Source organism: Sphaeramia orbicularis, chromosome 7 (assembly GCF_902148855.1).
Source record: "Sphaeramia orbicularis chromosome 7, fSphaOr1.1, whole genome shotgun sequence".
In the NCBI taxonomy this organism is placed as follows: domain Eukaryota; kingdom Metazoa; phylum Chordata; class Actinopteri; order Kurtiformes; family Apogonidae; genus Sphaeramia; species Sphaeramia orbicularis.
In genome coordinates, this window is record NC_043963.1 from 1,215,373 (window position 1) to 1,232,996 (window position 17,624).

The 17,624-nt window shown below is 46.1% G+C and overlaps 1 protein-coding gene across 1 annotated transcript; it reads left to right on the forward strand.

The window, feature by feature from the left end:
- Positions 1–193: 193 nt before the first annotated feature.
- Positions 194–8,712, forward strand: LOC115422270 (ADP-ribosylation factor-like protein 8A). The gene is made up of 7 exons (XM_030138519.1): positions 194–686; positions 4,013–4,093; positions 4,942–5,015; positions 5,340–5,433; positions 5,550–5,617; positions 6,009–6,079; positions 8,246–8,712. The coding sequence occupies exons 1-7, from the start codon at positions 564–566 to the stop codon at positions 8,296–8,298; spliced, it is 564 nt and encodes a 187-aa protein (XP_029994379.1). The 5' UTR covers positions 194–563; the 3' UTR covers positions 8,299–8,712.
- Positions 8,713–17,624: the final 8,912 nt, after the last annotated feature.

The following is a 17,624-nucleotide window of genomic DNA, read 5'->3' on the forward strand; positions in this document are numbered from 1 at the left end:
GTTTGCCTTTAGTTCTGTTTTTCTATTTCCGCTGTCAGCCCCACCCAAACAGGAAGTACTCCGCTCAAACCGGAAGTACACATCTTAAATATGGAAGAAAACCCAGACACAAATAGAGTCCTAACGCACAGCCTGCTTTCTTTTTTAAATTCACCATCGGTTCTTTCTGATATTTGTCATTTCATTGTGTGTTGGAAAGTGATTCGGAAGTATTTCATAACGCACTGACTTAAATATAGGATTTATTTTGAAAGTCTGCACCGGAAACGCTTTGGGTGAATATTTCAGTATTGACAGAGGTGGAGGTGAAAGGCGTAGCTAGTAAACATCCCTGAGGTGAAAACGGCCCCACAGCCCCGGGTTCATTCCGCTTCAGCTCGGTTCTCCTCAGACCAGCCGGTGCCGTCCTTCGTCCCGTTCCCGTCGGAGACCGGTGCAGTGACTGTCAGTGTCCGATAACCACTGTCGGGGCGTCAGAGCGCTAGCTAGCTAGCATAGCCACCGAGCCGTAGCAGCACCGCAGCTAGCATTAGCATCAGCATCAACCGGACGAGAAAACAAAGATGATAGCGCTCATCAACAAACTGCTGGACTGGTTCAAGGCGCTGTTCTGGAAGGAGGAGATGGAGCTGACCCTGGTGGGGCTGCAGTACTCCGGCAAGACCACCTTCGTCAATGTGATAGCGGTAGGTAAAGTCCCCGTCCCGGCTCCGGAGCCGCTAACAGATGTGCTAACGCCAGCTGTTCGTAAGCATCTGGCTCCGTCCATTGTTGTCCCGCGGTGATGAGCTCCGTTAGCAGCCGGGCTTTGACCTCCGGACACAAGGAGCACACACACCGGGCCAGAGACACAGGAGCCCCGGGGGGTCAGATGGGCCCAGGGTCCCCCATGGGCACTGTATCCACACCGGGCTGTCCCGATAAATGTGATAAGTGTCAAAATAAATGAAATGAACGGATCTGTGTGAGGATGAAACCAACCCACATGTTCAGGAGTGTAAACATGGAAAACACCTTTATGGTCAAAGAAGAAGAAGAATATATAATAAATGATGAAAGGTCAGAGGAGGCTTGAATATGTCCCTGAGTATTTTGTCCAATATTGTGACTGATGTCAGTTTAAAATGCACAGAGTCTGAATATTCAATGGAAAAAGTCAATCACTTTAAACTAGAGGTCTCAAACATGCGGCCCGGGGGCCAAATGCAGCCCACCAAAGGGTCTAATCCGACCCCCGGGATGAATTTACAAAGTGCAAAAGTTCCACAGTCCAGGCTGTGGAACTCATTTTAGTGTCGGTTCCACATCCAGACCAATCTGATCTACAGTCAAATAATAACAGCAGAAGAACCGACAGAAAAGAATGACTGCAGATTTTCTTCTCAGTTTGATGTAAAAAAAAAAAAAAAAAAAATGTCTATAAATAATGACAACTTCAAATATTTGTCTTTGTGTTAGTGCAAAAATAATGTTGAATAATGAAAATATTTACATCTACAAACTATCCTGTAGCAATAAAATGTGAATAACCAGAATAAATATGACCAACCTGAAATCTTTAAAGAAAATTCAGTCCAGTTTGAACTCTTTTTCTGTCTGTTCCTCAGTGTTTAGTGTCTTTGTAGATCTGATCCAGAATGCACATGGACTAATGAGAAGTTGAAGCAGAATATTGTTAAAATTCCACTGATTTTTCTTGAGAAATTTCAGTTTTTCAGGTTATTCACATCTTTTCTGTTTGGATAGTTTATAAAAGTAAGTATTTTAATAATTTCTTTGGTTTTTTTTTTTTTGCACTAAAACAAATTTGCAGTTGTCATTATTTATAGGATATTCTGTTATTATTTTACTGGTTCGACCCACTGCAGATCAAATTGGGCTGAATGTGGAACCTGAAAGAAAATGAGTTTGAGAGCCTTGCTTTAAATTCAGTCACTTTCATTTGACATTTTACATAAAACCTGTTTCTGCTTAGTGTCACTTTTTCACAGATTTTGTTTGTTTGTTTGTTTGTTTTCTTAATTTCTCTTATTATTCCAGATCAATCTGGACCTTTTAATGTGCAGTATTTTGGTGTAAGTGCACATCCTGAAATGGAAGTTGACTGAATTGTGCAGCGGTGAACCTAAACACGCATAGATGCACCAGATGGTGAATAGGGGTATAAGAAAATATTGGTTCTCCAGTATATCGTGATATTTCATTTCACAGTACTGTATTGATATTAAAAAGTACTGTATCGATATTCTTAGGTATTTATTCAAAAACAGATATTGTGGTGGTTCATTTTGTTTCGTTTTTGTTTATATTTTATTATTTTATTATATATATATATATATTTTTTTTTTAATTATTTTTAATATTTCTTATTATTATTATTATTATTATTATTAATAAATACCCTTTTCTTAAATAATGTTAGTTCCTTTTTTTGAATTGAACTAAAGTACTGTTCTGATGTTTGTTCTGAACTAATAGAATATGAACATTTGAACAGGATCTTAAACTGTAATGTCTGTAAAACAGGACTTTTAACACAGGCAATTTTTGTAATACAGCATTGGATCCTGTTCTAATCAAATAAAATGTGTTTAGTATTTGTCCAGATTTCTGGTGTAATTCAGTTCTTCAAGGAAATAATCATTTAAAAAAAGAAACAAAAAATTGCCTTTTTAGCAGTCCCATGATATATCATGATATATCATATCACGATCCTAGTATTGTGATTTGTATCGTATCGCCAGATTCTTGCTGACACACAGCCCTAATGGTGAACAGTAGAGTTCAAGAGGAAACACAGAAGAACACAGAATGTAAAACCAGACCTGGACAATTCAACTGTAAGGACACATTTAGTGACATTCTATTTACGACCACAGTGAAAACAACAGAACAGATGAACGTGAACTCCATTCCTCTGTCGGTTTATTACAGGTTCGATTTCAGTTCTTTTTTTCGGGTCATGAAACAGTCGTCCGTGTTCGTCATCGTCCGGGTCACTTTAAGTATCCTGTTTAGGACCGCCTCCTCCGTCCAGGGGCGTGGACCAGGGCGGAGCTCCCCTCCCCTGCCCCTGGTGACCTTCCTCTGCTCAGACTGGACATCATCCTCCTCCTTTTGATCATCCACTATGTTCACAGCAAGTTTTAATGCACTAGTCGGATTTATGGATGAAATCGGATTTGTTTGTGTGTTGGTTCATATTCCACATTAAATGCGACTTCTATCAGTTGTGAGTCTGAACTGAATGTGACCCTGAAGTGACCCACATGCACTAAAGAGGTCATGATGGAATACCAGACCACGCAGACACACACTGTTTACAGAAGGAAGATGGTTTTCCTCCGACCAACAACTGGAACGTTTGTCACGTTTCAGTGACGTAGAGGTCGGATAAATGCGACCTGGACGTTCAGACTGAAGTCACATTGGAAAATATCAGATCTGGATCAGATTTAGGACCGCATATGAAAGTGGTCCGGGTCAGATTAGTGTTATTCAGACTGGAACAGATCAGATCCAGGTTCTCAGACCCTGTAGACCTGTACAACTGAACTGAAACCAGGAACAAAAATATTCAATAAGTGTCAGATTTAACCCTTTAAATGACACTTTTACGATGGAAATAAACATATTTATGATGCAAAAAAAAAACAAATTGTAAAACAAAAACAATATTCTTCATATAAATACTATTATTTATTTGTTTATTGGTTCCTTCTGTCATCTGTCAGTGATTAACTTCAACACTGGTTCATATTCTTATTCTTTTTGGTTCTATGTTAAATGTGTTAGTGTGTATTTTGTACTCACTTGGTGGAAGGGTGTTAGTGTAGGAATTTAACACTGTTTATTATGGGATGGATTTAGTGGATGGATCAGAATTTAAACAATCAGACACAAATGAACAACTGTTGAATTCAGACCAAACGCAAGTTGAATTCAATAAGTTTAGTTTATGTGTGTTTTTAGGTGGTTCTGTTTGTGTGACCGGTCTCGTGTTCTTTTTCAGTCGGGTCAGTTCAGTGAAGACATGATTCCAACGGTTGGATTCAACATGAGGAAGATCACCAAAGGAAACGTCACCATCAAGGTCTGCAACACGCAGTATACACAACACACAACATATAATACACAATATACACAACACACAATATGTACACACAGTATTCATAATACACACAGTACACACAACACACACAGTACACATACAGTACACGCAGTACAGTACACAGCCTTTACTTTCACCTCATTTACAGATTAATCCCAAAACTGAACCCACATTTAAACCCAGAACCATCAGAGTACCAATGGAGACCCCAGCAGACCTCATCTCCTTTTATTCCAATATTCTGTTTGACATTTTTTCTGTTTAAACCCTGTATTTAATTATATTTATTGTATTTAATTATGTTTAATTATATTTTCTTGTGTTTAATTCTTTGATCATGTAGATGTTCATTAAAAGTCAGAGTAAATTCAAAGGTTATTTTATCAAAACAGAGAAAACTGAAGAAAAAGGGACTTTTTCAGTAAAGCTCAAAACTGAAGTTCAAACCACTGTCACTGATCCAACTCCATGGGTGTGTGTGTGTGTATATATATATATATATATATATGTGTGTGTGTGTACACACACACCCACCCAGTGTGTCCATCCACTGTCACTGATCCAACTCCATGGGTTTTACTGGTGAATCAATGTTGTAGAAGATGATGGCGTTTCCATGATAATCACGGAGCCTCTGAATGTCCAAATATGATCGTATCTGATGACCATGAAGAGATGAAGTACTGTATTTGACACCAATTATTGACATGGACTGATAGAGTTAGTGGATCAACAGGTCTTAAACAGTTCTGGTTCTGGGTCCAGGTGGATGTTTGAGGGTTAATGTGTGTGTTTGTGTTGATGACGTCCTCTTGTGTCTGTGTGTCCAGCTGTGGGACATCGGTGGACAGCCTCGCTTCAGGAGCATGTGGGAGCGCTACTGTCGAGGCGTCAGCGCCATTGTGTAAGTACACACACACACACACACACACACTGAATATATTAAATATGTATTATATGAAAGTTTCAGACATTCAGACTTGTGTAGGTGTGGTTGTGTAGTTGTTGTGTAGTAGTTGTGTAGTTGGGTTGTGTGGTATGAGCTCATGTTCATGTGTTTGAATCTAAATGTTGACAGTTGTTTGTGTTTTGTTGAATGTGTTGGATGATGGGTCTGGGTCCGGTCTGGGTCCGGTCTGGTCTGGGTCCAGTCAAGGTCCAGTCCGGGTCCAGTCCAGGTCCAGTCCAGTCTGGGTCCAGTTGTTTGATGGTTCTGGTTCTGTTGCAGGTACATGGTGGACGCAGCAGATCCAGAGAAGATCGAAGCCTCAAAGAACGAACTGCACAACCTACTGGACAAACCTCAGCTGCAGGGAATCCCAGTAAGACAAACAAACAAACAAACAAACAAACAACTACTGAAGAGAAAAACAAACAAATAAACTGCTGAATAGACAAACCCAACCCACTCCCAAACAGACTGTTCTCTTTCTTGCAGGTTCTGGTCCTGGGGAATAAGCGGGACCTTCCTGGAGCTCTGGATGAGAAGGAACTGATTGAACGCATGTAAGTTCTGGTCCTGTTTGGAACCTGCTTCAGACTCCGTTAGAACACAGAACATGGTTCTCGCTGACAGAAAAACGTGACGTCATTATGTTCTCGACACACCGTCTGGACAGAACTGTCTTCTCATGCAGTGAGGGACAACTGTTGAGTGATTGGTCAGGTATTAAAAGTGGGCGTGGTTAATGTGAAAAGGCGGAGTTTTCTTGGAGACTTTCTAGTGTCGTAGAAATGTGTCGACCAGAACGAACTTTGTTGTTGTTTTTTCCACCTGGAGGAAACAAACACATTTGTCTGTTCTGGTCCAGTCTGTAACCGAGGGCCGGGACGGATCAGCTGATCACCGTGACATGTCACATGACTCCGCCTCCATCTTTTCTCTGTTGTCCATCAGGAACCTGTCGGCCATTCAGGACAGAGAGATCTGCTGTTACTCCATCTCCTGCAAAGAGAAAGACAACATCGGTACGAAACTCGCACATACCACACATGACACGAACGCAAACATCACAGGTGGAGATCTGAGACCCAGGTGCTACTGTGGTCCAGGTACTACTGAGGACCAGGTACTACTGAGGACCAGGTACTAATGAGGTTCAGGTACTACTGAGGACCAGGTACTACTGAGGACCAGGTACTACTGAGGACCAGGTACTACTGAGGTCCAGGTACTACTGAGGTCCGGGTACTACTGATGTCCGGGTACTATTGAAGTCCAGGTACTACTGAAGAGCAGGTACTACTGAAGACCAGGTACTACTGAGGCCCAAGTACTACTGTGGTCCAGGTACTACAGGCCTGGTTTTGTCCTAATAGTCCCATGTCTTCATGCATGTATTCAGGTTCTTCTGACTGATGTAGTTCTACGTCACTGCGTACGTACAAACTCCAAAGTAAATCCAAGAATGGACTGAAACAACTAAACCAGGGTTTAGGGATTATCCTGTTTCTGAGGGGACAGTAAACGCATCACAGCTGATTAATACAAGGATCTGATTAATGATGTCAGTGTGGACTGGGTCAGTGTAAAGGGGGTCAGTGTGAACCGGGTCAGTGTAAAGGGGGTCAGTGTGGACTTGGTCAGTGTAAAGGGGGTCTGTGGGAACCGGGTCAGTGTAAAGGGGGTCAGTGTGGACTTGGTCAGTGTAAAGGGGGTCAGTGTGGACTGGGTCAGTCTAAAGGGGGTCAGTGTAAAGGGGGTCGGTGTGTGGACTGGGTCAGTGTAAAGGGGGTCAGTGTGAACCAGGTCAGTGTAAAGGGGGTCAGTGTGGACTTGGTCAGTGTAAAGGGGGTCAGTGTGGACTGGGTCAGTCTAAAGGGGGTCAGTGTAAAGGGGGTCAGTGTGTGGACTGGGTCAGTGTAAAGGGGGTCAGTGTGTGGACTGGGTCAGTGTAAAGGGGGTCAGTGTGGACTGGGTCAGTGTAAAGGGGGTCAGTGTGTGGACCGGGTCAGTGTAAAGGGGGTGAGTGTGGACTGGGTCAGTGTAAAGGGGGTCAGTGTGGACTTGGTCAGTGTAAAGGGGGTCTGTGGGAACCGGGTCAGTGTAAAGGGGGTCAGTGTGGACCTGGTCAGTGTAAAGGGGGTCAGTGTGGACTGGGTCAGTCTAAAGGGGGTCAGTGTAAAGGGGGTCGGTGTGTGGACTGGGTCAGTGTAAAGGGGGTCAGTGTGAACCAGGTCAGTGTAAAGGGGGTCAGTGTGGACTTGGTCAGTGTAAAGGGGGTCAGTGTGGACTGGGTCAGTCTAAAGGGGGTCAGTGTAAAGGGGGTCAGTGTGTGGACTGGGTCAGTGTAAAGGGGGTCAGTGTGTGGACTGGGTCAGTGTAAAGGGGGTCAGTGTGGACTGGGTCAGTGTAAAGGGGGTCAGTGTAAAGGGGGTGAGTGTGGACTGGGTCAGTGTAAAGGGGGTCAGTGTGGACTTGGTCAGTGTAAAGGGGGTCAGTGTGGACTGGGTCAGTCTAAAGGGGGTCAGTGTGTGGACTGGGTCAGTCTAAAAGGGGTCAGTGTGTGGACTGGGTCAGTGCAAAGGGGGTCAGTGTGTGGACTGGGTCAGTGTAAAGGGGGTCAGTGTGTGGACTGGGTCAGTGTAAAGGGGGTCAGTGTAAAGGGGGTCAGTGTAAAGGTGGTCAGTGTGTGGACTGGGTCAGTGTAAAGGGGGTCAGTGTGTGGACTGGGTCAGTGTAAAGGGGGTCAGTGTAAAGGGGGTCAGTGTGTGGACTGGGTCAGTGTAAAGGGGGTCAGCGTTTCTACTGAAGTCCATAACTTGGTGCTGACCCTGAACCTGACCCTCAGGGGTTTGGGTTTAAACATGTGACCTGATCCCTTTTGGTCTGAGCTGGTTCTGACCGTCGTCATCTGGGTCGTCCTGTGGTAAACCAGTACCAGGGTCAGTGAGACCGGGACCTGGGCCAGACCTGGATCCATGGCTGTGGACCCGGGTGTGGTCTGAAGCTCACAGGGGTCCAGAACTTCCAGGACACCGGAGGTCTTCAGAACCTTCCGTGGCTTAGACCGGACCCATGTGATCCACGTTTCTGCTGATTTTCTGTTCAATATGAGCTCTTGCCTGTGATTGGCTCCTTTATCTTCTGTCTCCGCCTACTGGTCATTGATTGGACGTCCTGTTTCTTTGCAGACATCACACTCCAGTGGTTGATCCAACACTCCAGGACAAAGAGGAGTTCCTGAGAACACAACAGGCCACGCCCACCACCCTAACCAACACTCCCTTATTGTAAACCCCTCCCCTATTTAACTCAGTAACATTAACCCCGCCCCCTGCCCCGCCCCACCCCCCACTGGTACCATTCCTGTCCCAGACTCCCTTGGACATCCTCGTCCTGTTAAATCCATTATTTGTGGACTATTTAAATCCGAGTCAGTAAATAAACCGAATGTTTTGGCTTTAGTTCGTCCTCTCAGACTGGAAACAACGACTGACGCTGTCACCAGTTTACAAACAAACAAACAAACAAACAAACAATTAAAGCTGAACAGAATGGTTTCAGTTGGACTTAAACCCACAGACAATTAAAGACCAGACCAACCAACCAACCAACCAACCAACCAACCAACCAAGAGTTCCACAGAAGGTATCAGTGTCTCTAGCTCCTCCTCTTCTTCCTCCTCCTCCTCCTCCTCTTCCTCCTCCTCTTCTTCCTCCTCCTCCTCTTCTTCCTCCTCCTCTTCTTCCTCCTCCTCTTCCTCCTCCTCCTCCTCTTCCTCCTCCTCCTCCTCCTCCTCTTCTTCCTCCTCCTCTTCCTCCTCCTCCTCCTCTTCCTCCTCCTCCTCCTCCTCCTCTTCTTCCTCCTCCTCTTCTTCCTCCTCCTCTTCCTCCTCCTCCTCCTCTTCCTCCTCCTCTTCCTCCTCCTCCTCCTCCTCCTCTTCTTCCTCCTCCTCTTCCTCCTCCTCCTCCTCCTCTTCTTCCTCCTCCTCCTCCTCTTCTTCCTCTTCCTCTTCTTCCTCCTCCTCTTCCTCCTCTTCCTCCTCCTCCTCTTCCTCCTCCTCCTCTTCTTCCTCCTCCTCCTCCTCTTCCTCCTCCTCCTCCTCTTCCTCCTCCTCCTCCTCCTCTTCTTCCTCCTCCTCCTCCTCTTCTTCCTCCTCCTCCTCCTCCTCTTCTTCCTCCTCCTCTTCCTCCTCCTCTTCTTCCTCCTCCTCTTCCTCCTCCTCTTCCTCCTCTTCCTCCTCCTCCTCTTCTTCCTCCTCCTCCTCCTCTTCCTCCTCCTCTTCCTCCTCCTCCTCCTCCTCTTCTTCCTCCTCCTCTTCCTCCTCCTCCTCTTCTTAGTTTCTGATTGGTCGGATGTTACCTGTCCTCTTCGCCGAGCCCCGCCTCCCTCTCTCTCCAGCCGAGTGAGGGATTGAACCTTTTTATTGCACTGTTGATTTTGTTTTTGTAAAATATTACTGATGCGAATAATGTTAATAATCTTCTTCTTCTTCTTCTGTTTGTGACATGACCTGGTTTGTCCAGATGTATTCAGTCCAAGTGCAGAAGGAACATGTCGTGTTTCTGTCAGATTCTGCTTTGTTTTTATTCTTATTTTTTATTGTAATATGAGTTTTTTTACTTCCTGTCCTCCAGGGGGCAGTGTCTCCTGCTCTGAGCCGTCTGCTGATTGGACCAGGGCAGTCATGTGGTCAAATGTCACTTTTTAATATCATGTCAAAAATGAAGTTGTTGCATGTTCATCTAAAGATTGAATTACATTGATTTCCAACGGACTGAAGGCTTTCATGGATTTATTTAAGATTTTACCGACAAACACATGAAGAGGTTTGAGTTGGAACAGAAGAGGACGACCTGGACCTGGACCTGGACCTGGACCTGGACCTGGACCTGGACCTGGACTGCGACTTGAACCTGGACCCGGACCTAGACCTGGACCTGGACCTAGACCTGGTTTTCTTCACCACTAGGCGGCAGCACTGGTTCTAGTCTGACTGTGAACCTGGTTCATGTGGCTCTAAAGTCTTATTTGAGTCTTTGTGGGTCGGATCCAGGTCCAGTTTCAGTGGATTCTCAGTGTTACTGGTGACACGTGGACCACAGGTGAAGCCGTTTAAGACTGTGTTCCGGATCACAGTCTGACCCGTCCTGGTCCTGCCAGCAGCCAATCAGACGGCAGGACTAATGAAGAACTAAAGTGTTTCCTGTTTGTGTTTGTTGGTTTTGTTACGAGTCAACCCGAGGCGGTTTGACCAGAACCGTTTTCCACCGCTGGTTCTGACTGAAGCCACAGGTTCTAAAGCCAGTGGAAAGTTCTAAGAATGACAGTTTAGTCCAAAAGTTCTGAACTGATCCAAACCAAACTGAAAAAAATGGGAATTAAAAGTAAATGATCAGTGATCTGATCCAGATCCGGATCAGATCTGATCCGGATCTGATCCAGCTGAACCACATTGACCTGTTCATTTATTGTTCATTTTAAAGTCGTTTTCATCAACGTGAGGCAGTTGAAACGAGTCGAAGAGTCACATGTTTTCTACTGAAGTTGAATCCAACAACGGTTCAGATACTGACCCGGTCCAGTTCAGGACCTGGTTTCCGCAGTTCAGTGGAGGATGCAATGACACCTGGTGGTGAAGGAGAAGGTCTGTGGGCAAACATAGTCCAAACGGTAGATGCACGCGGCATTAGTCTGAAGTTCTGGTACTGGTTCTGGTCGCGGCAGGAAGCTTCAATAAACACCAGCCGATAAGCACAACATCCGCCTCTGATTGGCAGACGGTTTAAAGTCTCCAAACTGCTCTTAGAGTCCAATCCCCTCGGTTCTGGTGTTGGTAAACCAGTTCAGATCCACTCAGTTCTGGTCCACTTGGACCGGATCTTTGGTAGAGTCTGAAGGTGTCGGTCTGGCTCGGCTGCAGGGGGGGATCCTGTCTGGAAGTCCTGCTCAGATTCAGTCCCTGTGTTGGGTTTTGGTCGAACCCAGGACTCGGCGCCGCAGGTCCAGACTGAATGAGGTCCACCTGTGGTCCAAGACTCTGACATGGTTCAAACCCAACCCCCATCAGTTAAAAGGAGGAGGAGTCTATATGAACACGTTCCCAGCAGAGCGAAGGGAAATCCCGCCTCCACCCTAGTTCCTTCAAACCCCCTCCCTAATGAGGACTGGGGGCCCCCCTTCAGCTCAGACCTGCTCCTGTTTGGACCATCGGAGTCAACACTGGACCAAGAACCAGTTCAGCTCAGAACATCCAAACGCTGGAGTCTGATCCTGAGTTTTAATTGGATGAAGGTCCGTTAACCCTTGACGACCGTCCTCAGACTGAAGCCTCATGAGGTTTGGGTGGTTCCGGACGGTCCTAAAGTCCTAAACTGAACCCAGAGAAGGACTGGAAGGACCACTACTCACCAGCCACTTTGACCTGTTTACCGGCAGAACCACGGGGTCACATGATCACAACAACCACCCAACAGACGGTCTGATAAACCGGGGTTAGGGTTCAGAACCAACCCAACAGATAAACCAGAGTCTGAGCGTGAACCTGACATGTGCTGGTTCTGACCGTCAGGTTTGAACGGCCAATTATCCGATGTTTCTAATGCCGCGTTTCCACTATGTGGACCTGGCTGGACTCAGCTCTGGTACCAGGTCCTGGTCCTGGTCCAGACCGTTTCCATTACAGGATACAACCCACTTGACAGTACCTGGTCGTCATAGCGATGCGGTACGTTCCTTCTGTATTGTCTGGTCAAAGTCCTGCTGAATGTTTTGGTGTGGACCTCCTGGACCGACCAGGGTGTGGTTTTCCAGTTTTCTGTCCTCATGTGGATTCCCCCGCAGACATGTTTACTGTCAACGTCTGCCTCTGGGTTTGGAAAAGGGCGGGGCACACACAGCTCTGACCAATCAGTGGTCTGCGGTATTTACACAGCACCTTTTAGTATCTGTTCCCCAGTCTGGGAACCACAGCGGAGATGATACCAAAAAACTAGTACCAGGTACCAAGTACCTTTACGTAATGGAAACGCAAAAAGGTCCAGTCCAGTCGGTACCAGGTAGTGGAAACGCAGCATAGCAGTCCAGCTGTGGAGGATGGGACGTCTGCACTGTTGTTGAGGGGATTTGAGTGGAACTAGCATCGAAACACGATGAAATCCAGACAGAACCCAGAACAGGGAACACCAGGTTTTAAGCTGTCGGAGTTTCGTTACCGCAGCGACTGTGGACGGTGTAGACAGGAGACCCTCCTGATTTGGTGGTTTTCCCTGACCCTAACCCCTGACCCTAACCCCTGACCCCTGCCCCTACATGTGGAGGATGGAGCTAAAGTGATGCTTTTTCACATCTTCATCACATGAAGTGTCAGCTTCACCTTTGAGTTTGTCTGGAAGTTAAACCACGATGTAAAAGACAAACCCATTAAGTCCACATGTCGTCCCCCAGACCCTCCAGACCCTCCAGACCCTGCAGACCCTCCAGACCCTCCAGACCCTCCAGACCCTGCAGACCCTCCTGTCCATCACGTCATTAGTTCCAACCAATGACGACTTTAAAGGAACAAAGAAATGATAATAACCTTGATGTCTGTAGGTTCTCATTGGCTCAGGTCATGGTTCTTCTTGGTGGTTCTTCTGGGTTCAGCTGGACTGGTTTAGCTAAACCAGTCCAGCTGAACCCAGAAGAACCACCAGTAACAATAACTTTGAACTTTAAATGTGTAGTTCTGAACAGCTCAGACCTGGTAGAACCCGGTTCTGTCTGGATTGGTGAAAGTTTGGTGCTGGTTTTGGGTCCAGGTGCAGGTCCAGGTCCAGGACCAGGTGTTGGATGGGCCTCAGTTTGAACCTGTTTGTACATTTGTTTGGGTTCTATTGATAAACTGTGTTTGAATAGAAACATGCTTGTGTACGATACTAATAAAATATACGAAGAAACCACATGAAGTGTGTTTGTTTATGACAAAAACTGGATAATCCATGACGACAGTATTAAAGAAGAAGCATCACAGGTTCATATTATTGATCCATTAAGTGTCTGATTGATAATATTGATCAGTTCATTCCAGTCTGTTTGTGTTTCTTCTGTAAATAAATGTGTTTTTGACTGAACACGTTCAATAACGACATTTTTTATAACATTTTATAAACAAATGATTAATAGAAAACGTGTGTATATATAATCAGTTGAACACAAGCTCCTCTGTCATGTCCACAGTCAGTGGGCGTGGCCTGTGTTTGGTGCAGTTCCAGTGTTTGAACAGCAGGAGGCAGCACCAGTCCATCCCATAATGCACCAGTACAGTTGAACACCGTCCAACAGACTGGAACTGAGTTTAAAACAGCCTGGAACAAAATCAGAGTCAAATACTTCATTAATCCAGGGGGAAATTATGGGATGTTCCAGTTGCTGCATTCAAGGAGAATAAAAAATACCAGCACTTAAAGACAAAACTGAAACAATATGTAAAAATATAATCAATATGATAATTAACTATACAGAAGTGGAAAAATATAGTTGTGTGTAATTATAAGGATGTGGTTCTAAGGTGGAGTTCAGCGGTCCAGAGTGTCCCCGTCCGTCCACCGGTGGAGGACTGGGGTGTCCCCGTCCTCTGTGTGGATCTGTGGGTTCTCAGACGTTCTAAATCACAGACAAAACCCACCTGAAGAGAAAGAGCCGGTCATTTGGTCATTTGGCTGTGACGTGACCGCACTGAGAAAACCCTGTGAAGTGGTGCTGTCCATCCATCCTGCCCCCCCCCCCCCCCCCCCCCCCGCCTCTTTTCTCTTTCAGTGTGTGTGTGTGAAACTACTTTTATTGCCGTCGACAAAGACCCAGGCCTCAGCGTTTCCTGTCTGTACAAGGTGGTCTCACCGAGCCGGTCTCCATCCAGACCTGGGTTCGTTTCCATGGTGACCCCCCCACCCCCACCCCCCCACGGCCCTCATCAGTTTTCCCACAGAACAAAACCAACCATTGTACTGTTGGTTTGAGAGAGAGAGAGAGAGAGAGAGAGAGACATTCAGGTCAGATTAGTATGAGTCCACAACACAACTACACACAGACACACAACTACACACAGACACACAGAAACATGTACCCTGAGGAACTGTTTGTGGTCCCTTCTTGGTGGGGGTGCAGATCCCAGATCAGTTTTGTTTTCAGCTCAGATCCAGTGAAGGTCGAATCTGAAGATAATGACTGATTTCAGAAATGATTGGACAGTTGAGTTTCTTCCTCTGCCTTTGTACCAGAGGTGACATTAACAGTATGTTTGCATGGTGTTGCTATGACGACCAGTCCAGAACCCACAGCTGGTCCAGGTTCACAGGTTCACATTTGACAAAGTCAGTGAATCAGTCAGATGGAGCCAAAACTGAAGAGGGTTCATTCACTGCACTGGGTCCTTTCATGGCATCCTCCTGTCCTCCTGTCCTCCTGTCTGTCCTGTGCCTGTCTGTGTCTTTATCTCTCTATCCTTCTATCTCTATTCTTCTATCTCTGTTCTTCTCTCTGTTCTTCTATCTCTGTTCTTCTCTCTGTTCTTCTATCTCTGTTCTTCTATCTCTGTTCTTCTATCTCTGTTCTTCTCTCTGTTCTTCTATCTCTGTTCTTCTCTCTGTTCTTCTCTCTGTTCTTCTATCTCTGTTCTTCTATCTCTGTTCTTCTCTCTGTTCTTCTATCTCTGTTCTTCTCTCTGTTCTTCTCTCTGTTCTTCTCTCTGTTCTTCTCTCTGTTCTTCTACCTCTGTTCTTCTCTCTGTTCTTCTGTCCTTCTGTGTTTGTTCTTCTGCAGACGCTGCTCCTCTGAACTAGTCCTGGTCCTTGTTCTGGTCCAGCTCTATGTGGACCCTGATGGGAGCTCTTTAAGGAGAGACTCGAACCCGTGACCTTTGGTTACGTAACGGTGGTGGAGCTGGTCCTGGTCCAGCTCGTCCCCCAGACTCTGTCCTATGACCAGAGGACGGTGTCTGGTGTCTTCATTAGTGAACAGAGACTGTTTGTTCAGCACTAATGAGACCAACAGGACCTGGACCTGGACCCGGTCCATTCTCAGACCTGGGCCCGGACCCGGTCCATTCTCAGACCTGGACCTGGACCAAGTCCATTCTCAGACCTGGACCTTGACCCGGTCCATTCACAGACCTGGACCTGGACCCGGTCCATTCTCAGACCTGGACCTGACGTCATGTTTCCATCATTGTCTTCGTCTGATTTTGACCCAAAAGGACAAAACAATTTCACCAAGAAAAGACGATTTGTGCAGAAGCTCAGACTCCAGTGGATCAGGTCGGATCAGGATGAGACGTCGTCCTCCAGAGAAATAAGAGGTGAGAAATGAACACCCCCCCCCCAGACCAAAACCAGCTCAGGTCCACATGATGAACCTCTGGCTCAGAAAACTCCATTTCCCAGCAGCCCCTGGAACATGGATATCCCATGGTGGGTCGCCGTGGAAACGAGGAGGAGGGCTCTGTGTTTAGAAAAGAGTTTGTAAAAGAGTGTCTGTGTGAGCCTTTGTGTGTGTGTTTGTGCATGGATGGGTCCTGGTTTCCATGGCAACGGGACAGCGGTCCAGTCGTTGATATTCAGAGCAGGAGCAGAAGATAAATGTGAACTGTTCAACTCTAACAGAAGAGGAGGAGGAGGAGGAGAAGGAGAGGAGGAGGAAGAGGAAGAGGAGGAGGAGGAGAAGGAGAGGAGGAAGAGGAGGAAGAGGAGGAGGAGGAGGAGGGAGAAGAGGAGGAGGAGGAGGAGGAGGAGAAGGAGAGGAGGAAGAGGAGGAGAAGGAGAGGAGGAGGAGGAGGAGGGAGAAGAGGAGGAGGAGGAGGAGGAGGAGGAGAAGGAGAGGAGGAGGAAGAGGAAGAGGAGGAGGAGGAGGAGGAGGAGGAAGAGGAGGAGGAGGAGAAGGAGAGGAGGAGGAAGAGGAAGAGGAGGAGGAGGAGGAGGAGGAGGAGGAGAGGAGGAGGAGGAGGGAGAGGAGGAGGAGGGAGAGGAGGAAAAGGTTTACTCTGGTTTTTAATTGGCTCCTAAATCCTCACCTCTGTCCGTTTTTCACTTCAGACTTTTTCAGTCTTGTTGTTTTTCTCTCAGACTTTATTTCGTCCAAACTTAATCCTCGTTGATTCCTGCAGTTTTTCTTCATTTGTAAATAATTTGTACAAACCTGAAGCGTCCGTACGACGCTGTAGTAGAAGGTCACATGTCCACGTATCCAGTACCGACACCGTCCGACACTTACCTCCTGTTTTCAACGCTAACGTCGTACACTCGGTTCAGCGCCACCGCCTGGTCACAGCTACCACAAACTAAGGTCACATGATGTCAGTGCATGTTTTAGCTCAGAGGCCGAACAGTCAGGACCTGTTGTGAAGGCGCTGAGGTCAGCTTTGTCTTCATCTTCATGGTGGTCTTCATGGCGGTCTTCATGGCGGTCTTCATGGCGGTCTTCATGGCGGTCTTCATGGTGGTCTTCATGGCGGTCTTCATGGTGGTCTTCATGGCGGTCTTCATGGTGGTCTTCATGGCGGTCTTCTGTGTCAGAGGCTGACTTCTATCAGTGTCCCCTTGGACCTCCTTGTGCCCTTGGCTGTTCACTGTTCCGTTCCTTCTACTCCGGTTCCAGTCCATCTGTTGATGCTTTAGAACATGTCATTGGTTCCCGATATCAGTCTAGTTCCTAGTGGTCACTGATAGAAGTCAGATCTGGACTGTGGCTGGATGAGTTCAGTTCTCCTCCAGTGAAAGTCCCACCCACTTCTATAGTTAGATTGATGTGCATCCAGAACCAGGACTGGAACATAGAACAGAACCACGGGACTGGAACAGAGAACAGAACCTGACATAGAACCCATTCACCTGGTTCTGATCCACATAGAACAGACGCTGATGGACAGGGACACTGGTTTCATTTGTCTCATACTGTGACTTTTGGAACCTAGAACTCAATAAGAATGTTTTGATAGCAATGTAAACTACAGAGAACCCACGAGAACGTATGTTTGTACAGATACTGGATCCGTGTAGATGTGGTACAGAACATCAGCTGAAACACTGTCAGACCTGGGCGTGGGCGTACCAGGAACTTATTTACCAGGAACTTTATTATCAGGAACTTTTATTACCAGGAACTTATTTACCAGGAACTTTATTATCAGGAACTTTTATTACCAGGAACTTATTTACCGGGAACTTATTTACCAGGATTTTTATTAATAGGAACTTATTTACCAGGAACTTTATTATCAGGAACTTATTTACCAAGAACTTTTATTACCAGGAACTTATTTACCAAGAACTTTATTATCAGGAACTTTTATTACCAGGAACTTATTTACCAGGAACTTTATTATCAAGAACTTATTTACCAGGAACTTTATTAATAGGATCTTATTTACCAGGAACGTCTTTTAATCCTGCATAAGTTACTTCTTCTTTCCTCGTATTTCTTTACACGTGTGTCTTGCATTTGGCTCTGACAGGTTTGACTCGAACCTCGCTCGTTTCGTGTCGGTGAGTCAAAGTCCGTCTGAATTTCCTCCTCTGCAAAAAAACGCTCCACAGAGCC

Bases quoted from the DNA above. Each gene is read 5' to 3' on its own strand.
- LOC115422270 (XM_030138519.1), top strand. From the start codon at position 564: ATGATAGCGCTCATCAACAAACTGCTGGACTGGTTCAAGGCGCTGTTC. The intron at 4,094-4,941 runs GTCTGCAACACG...CTGTGTGTCCAG, and splicing joins AAGGAAACGTCACCATCAAG to CTGTGGGACATCGGTGGACA. The intron at 6,080-8,245 runs GTACGAAACTCG...GTTTCTTTGCAG, and splicing joins CAAAGAGAAAGACAACATCG to ACATCACACTCCAGTGGTTG.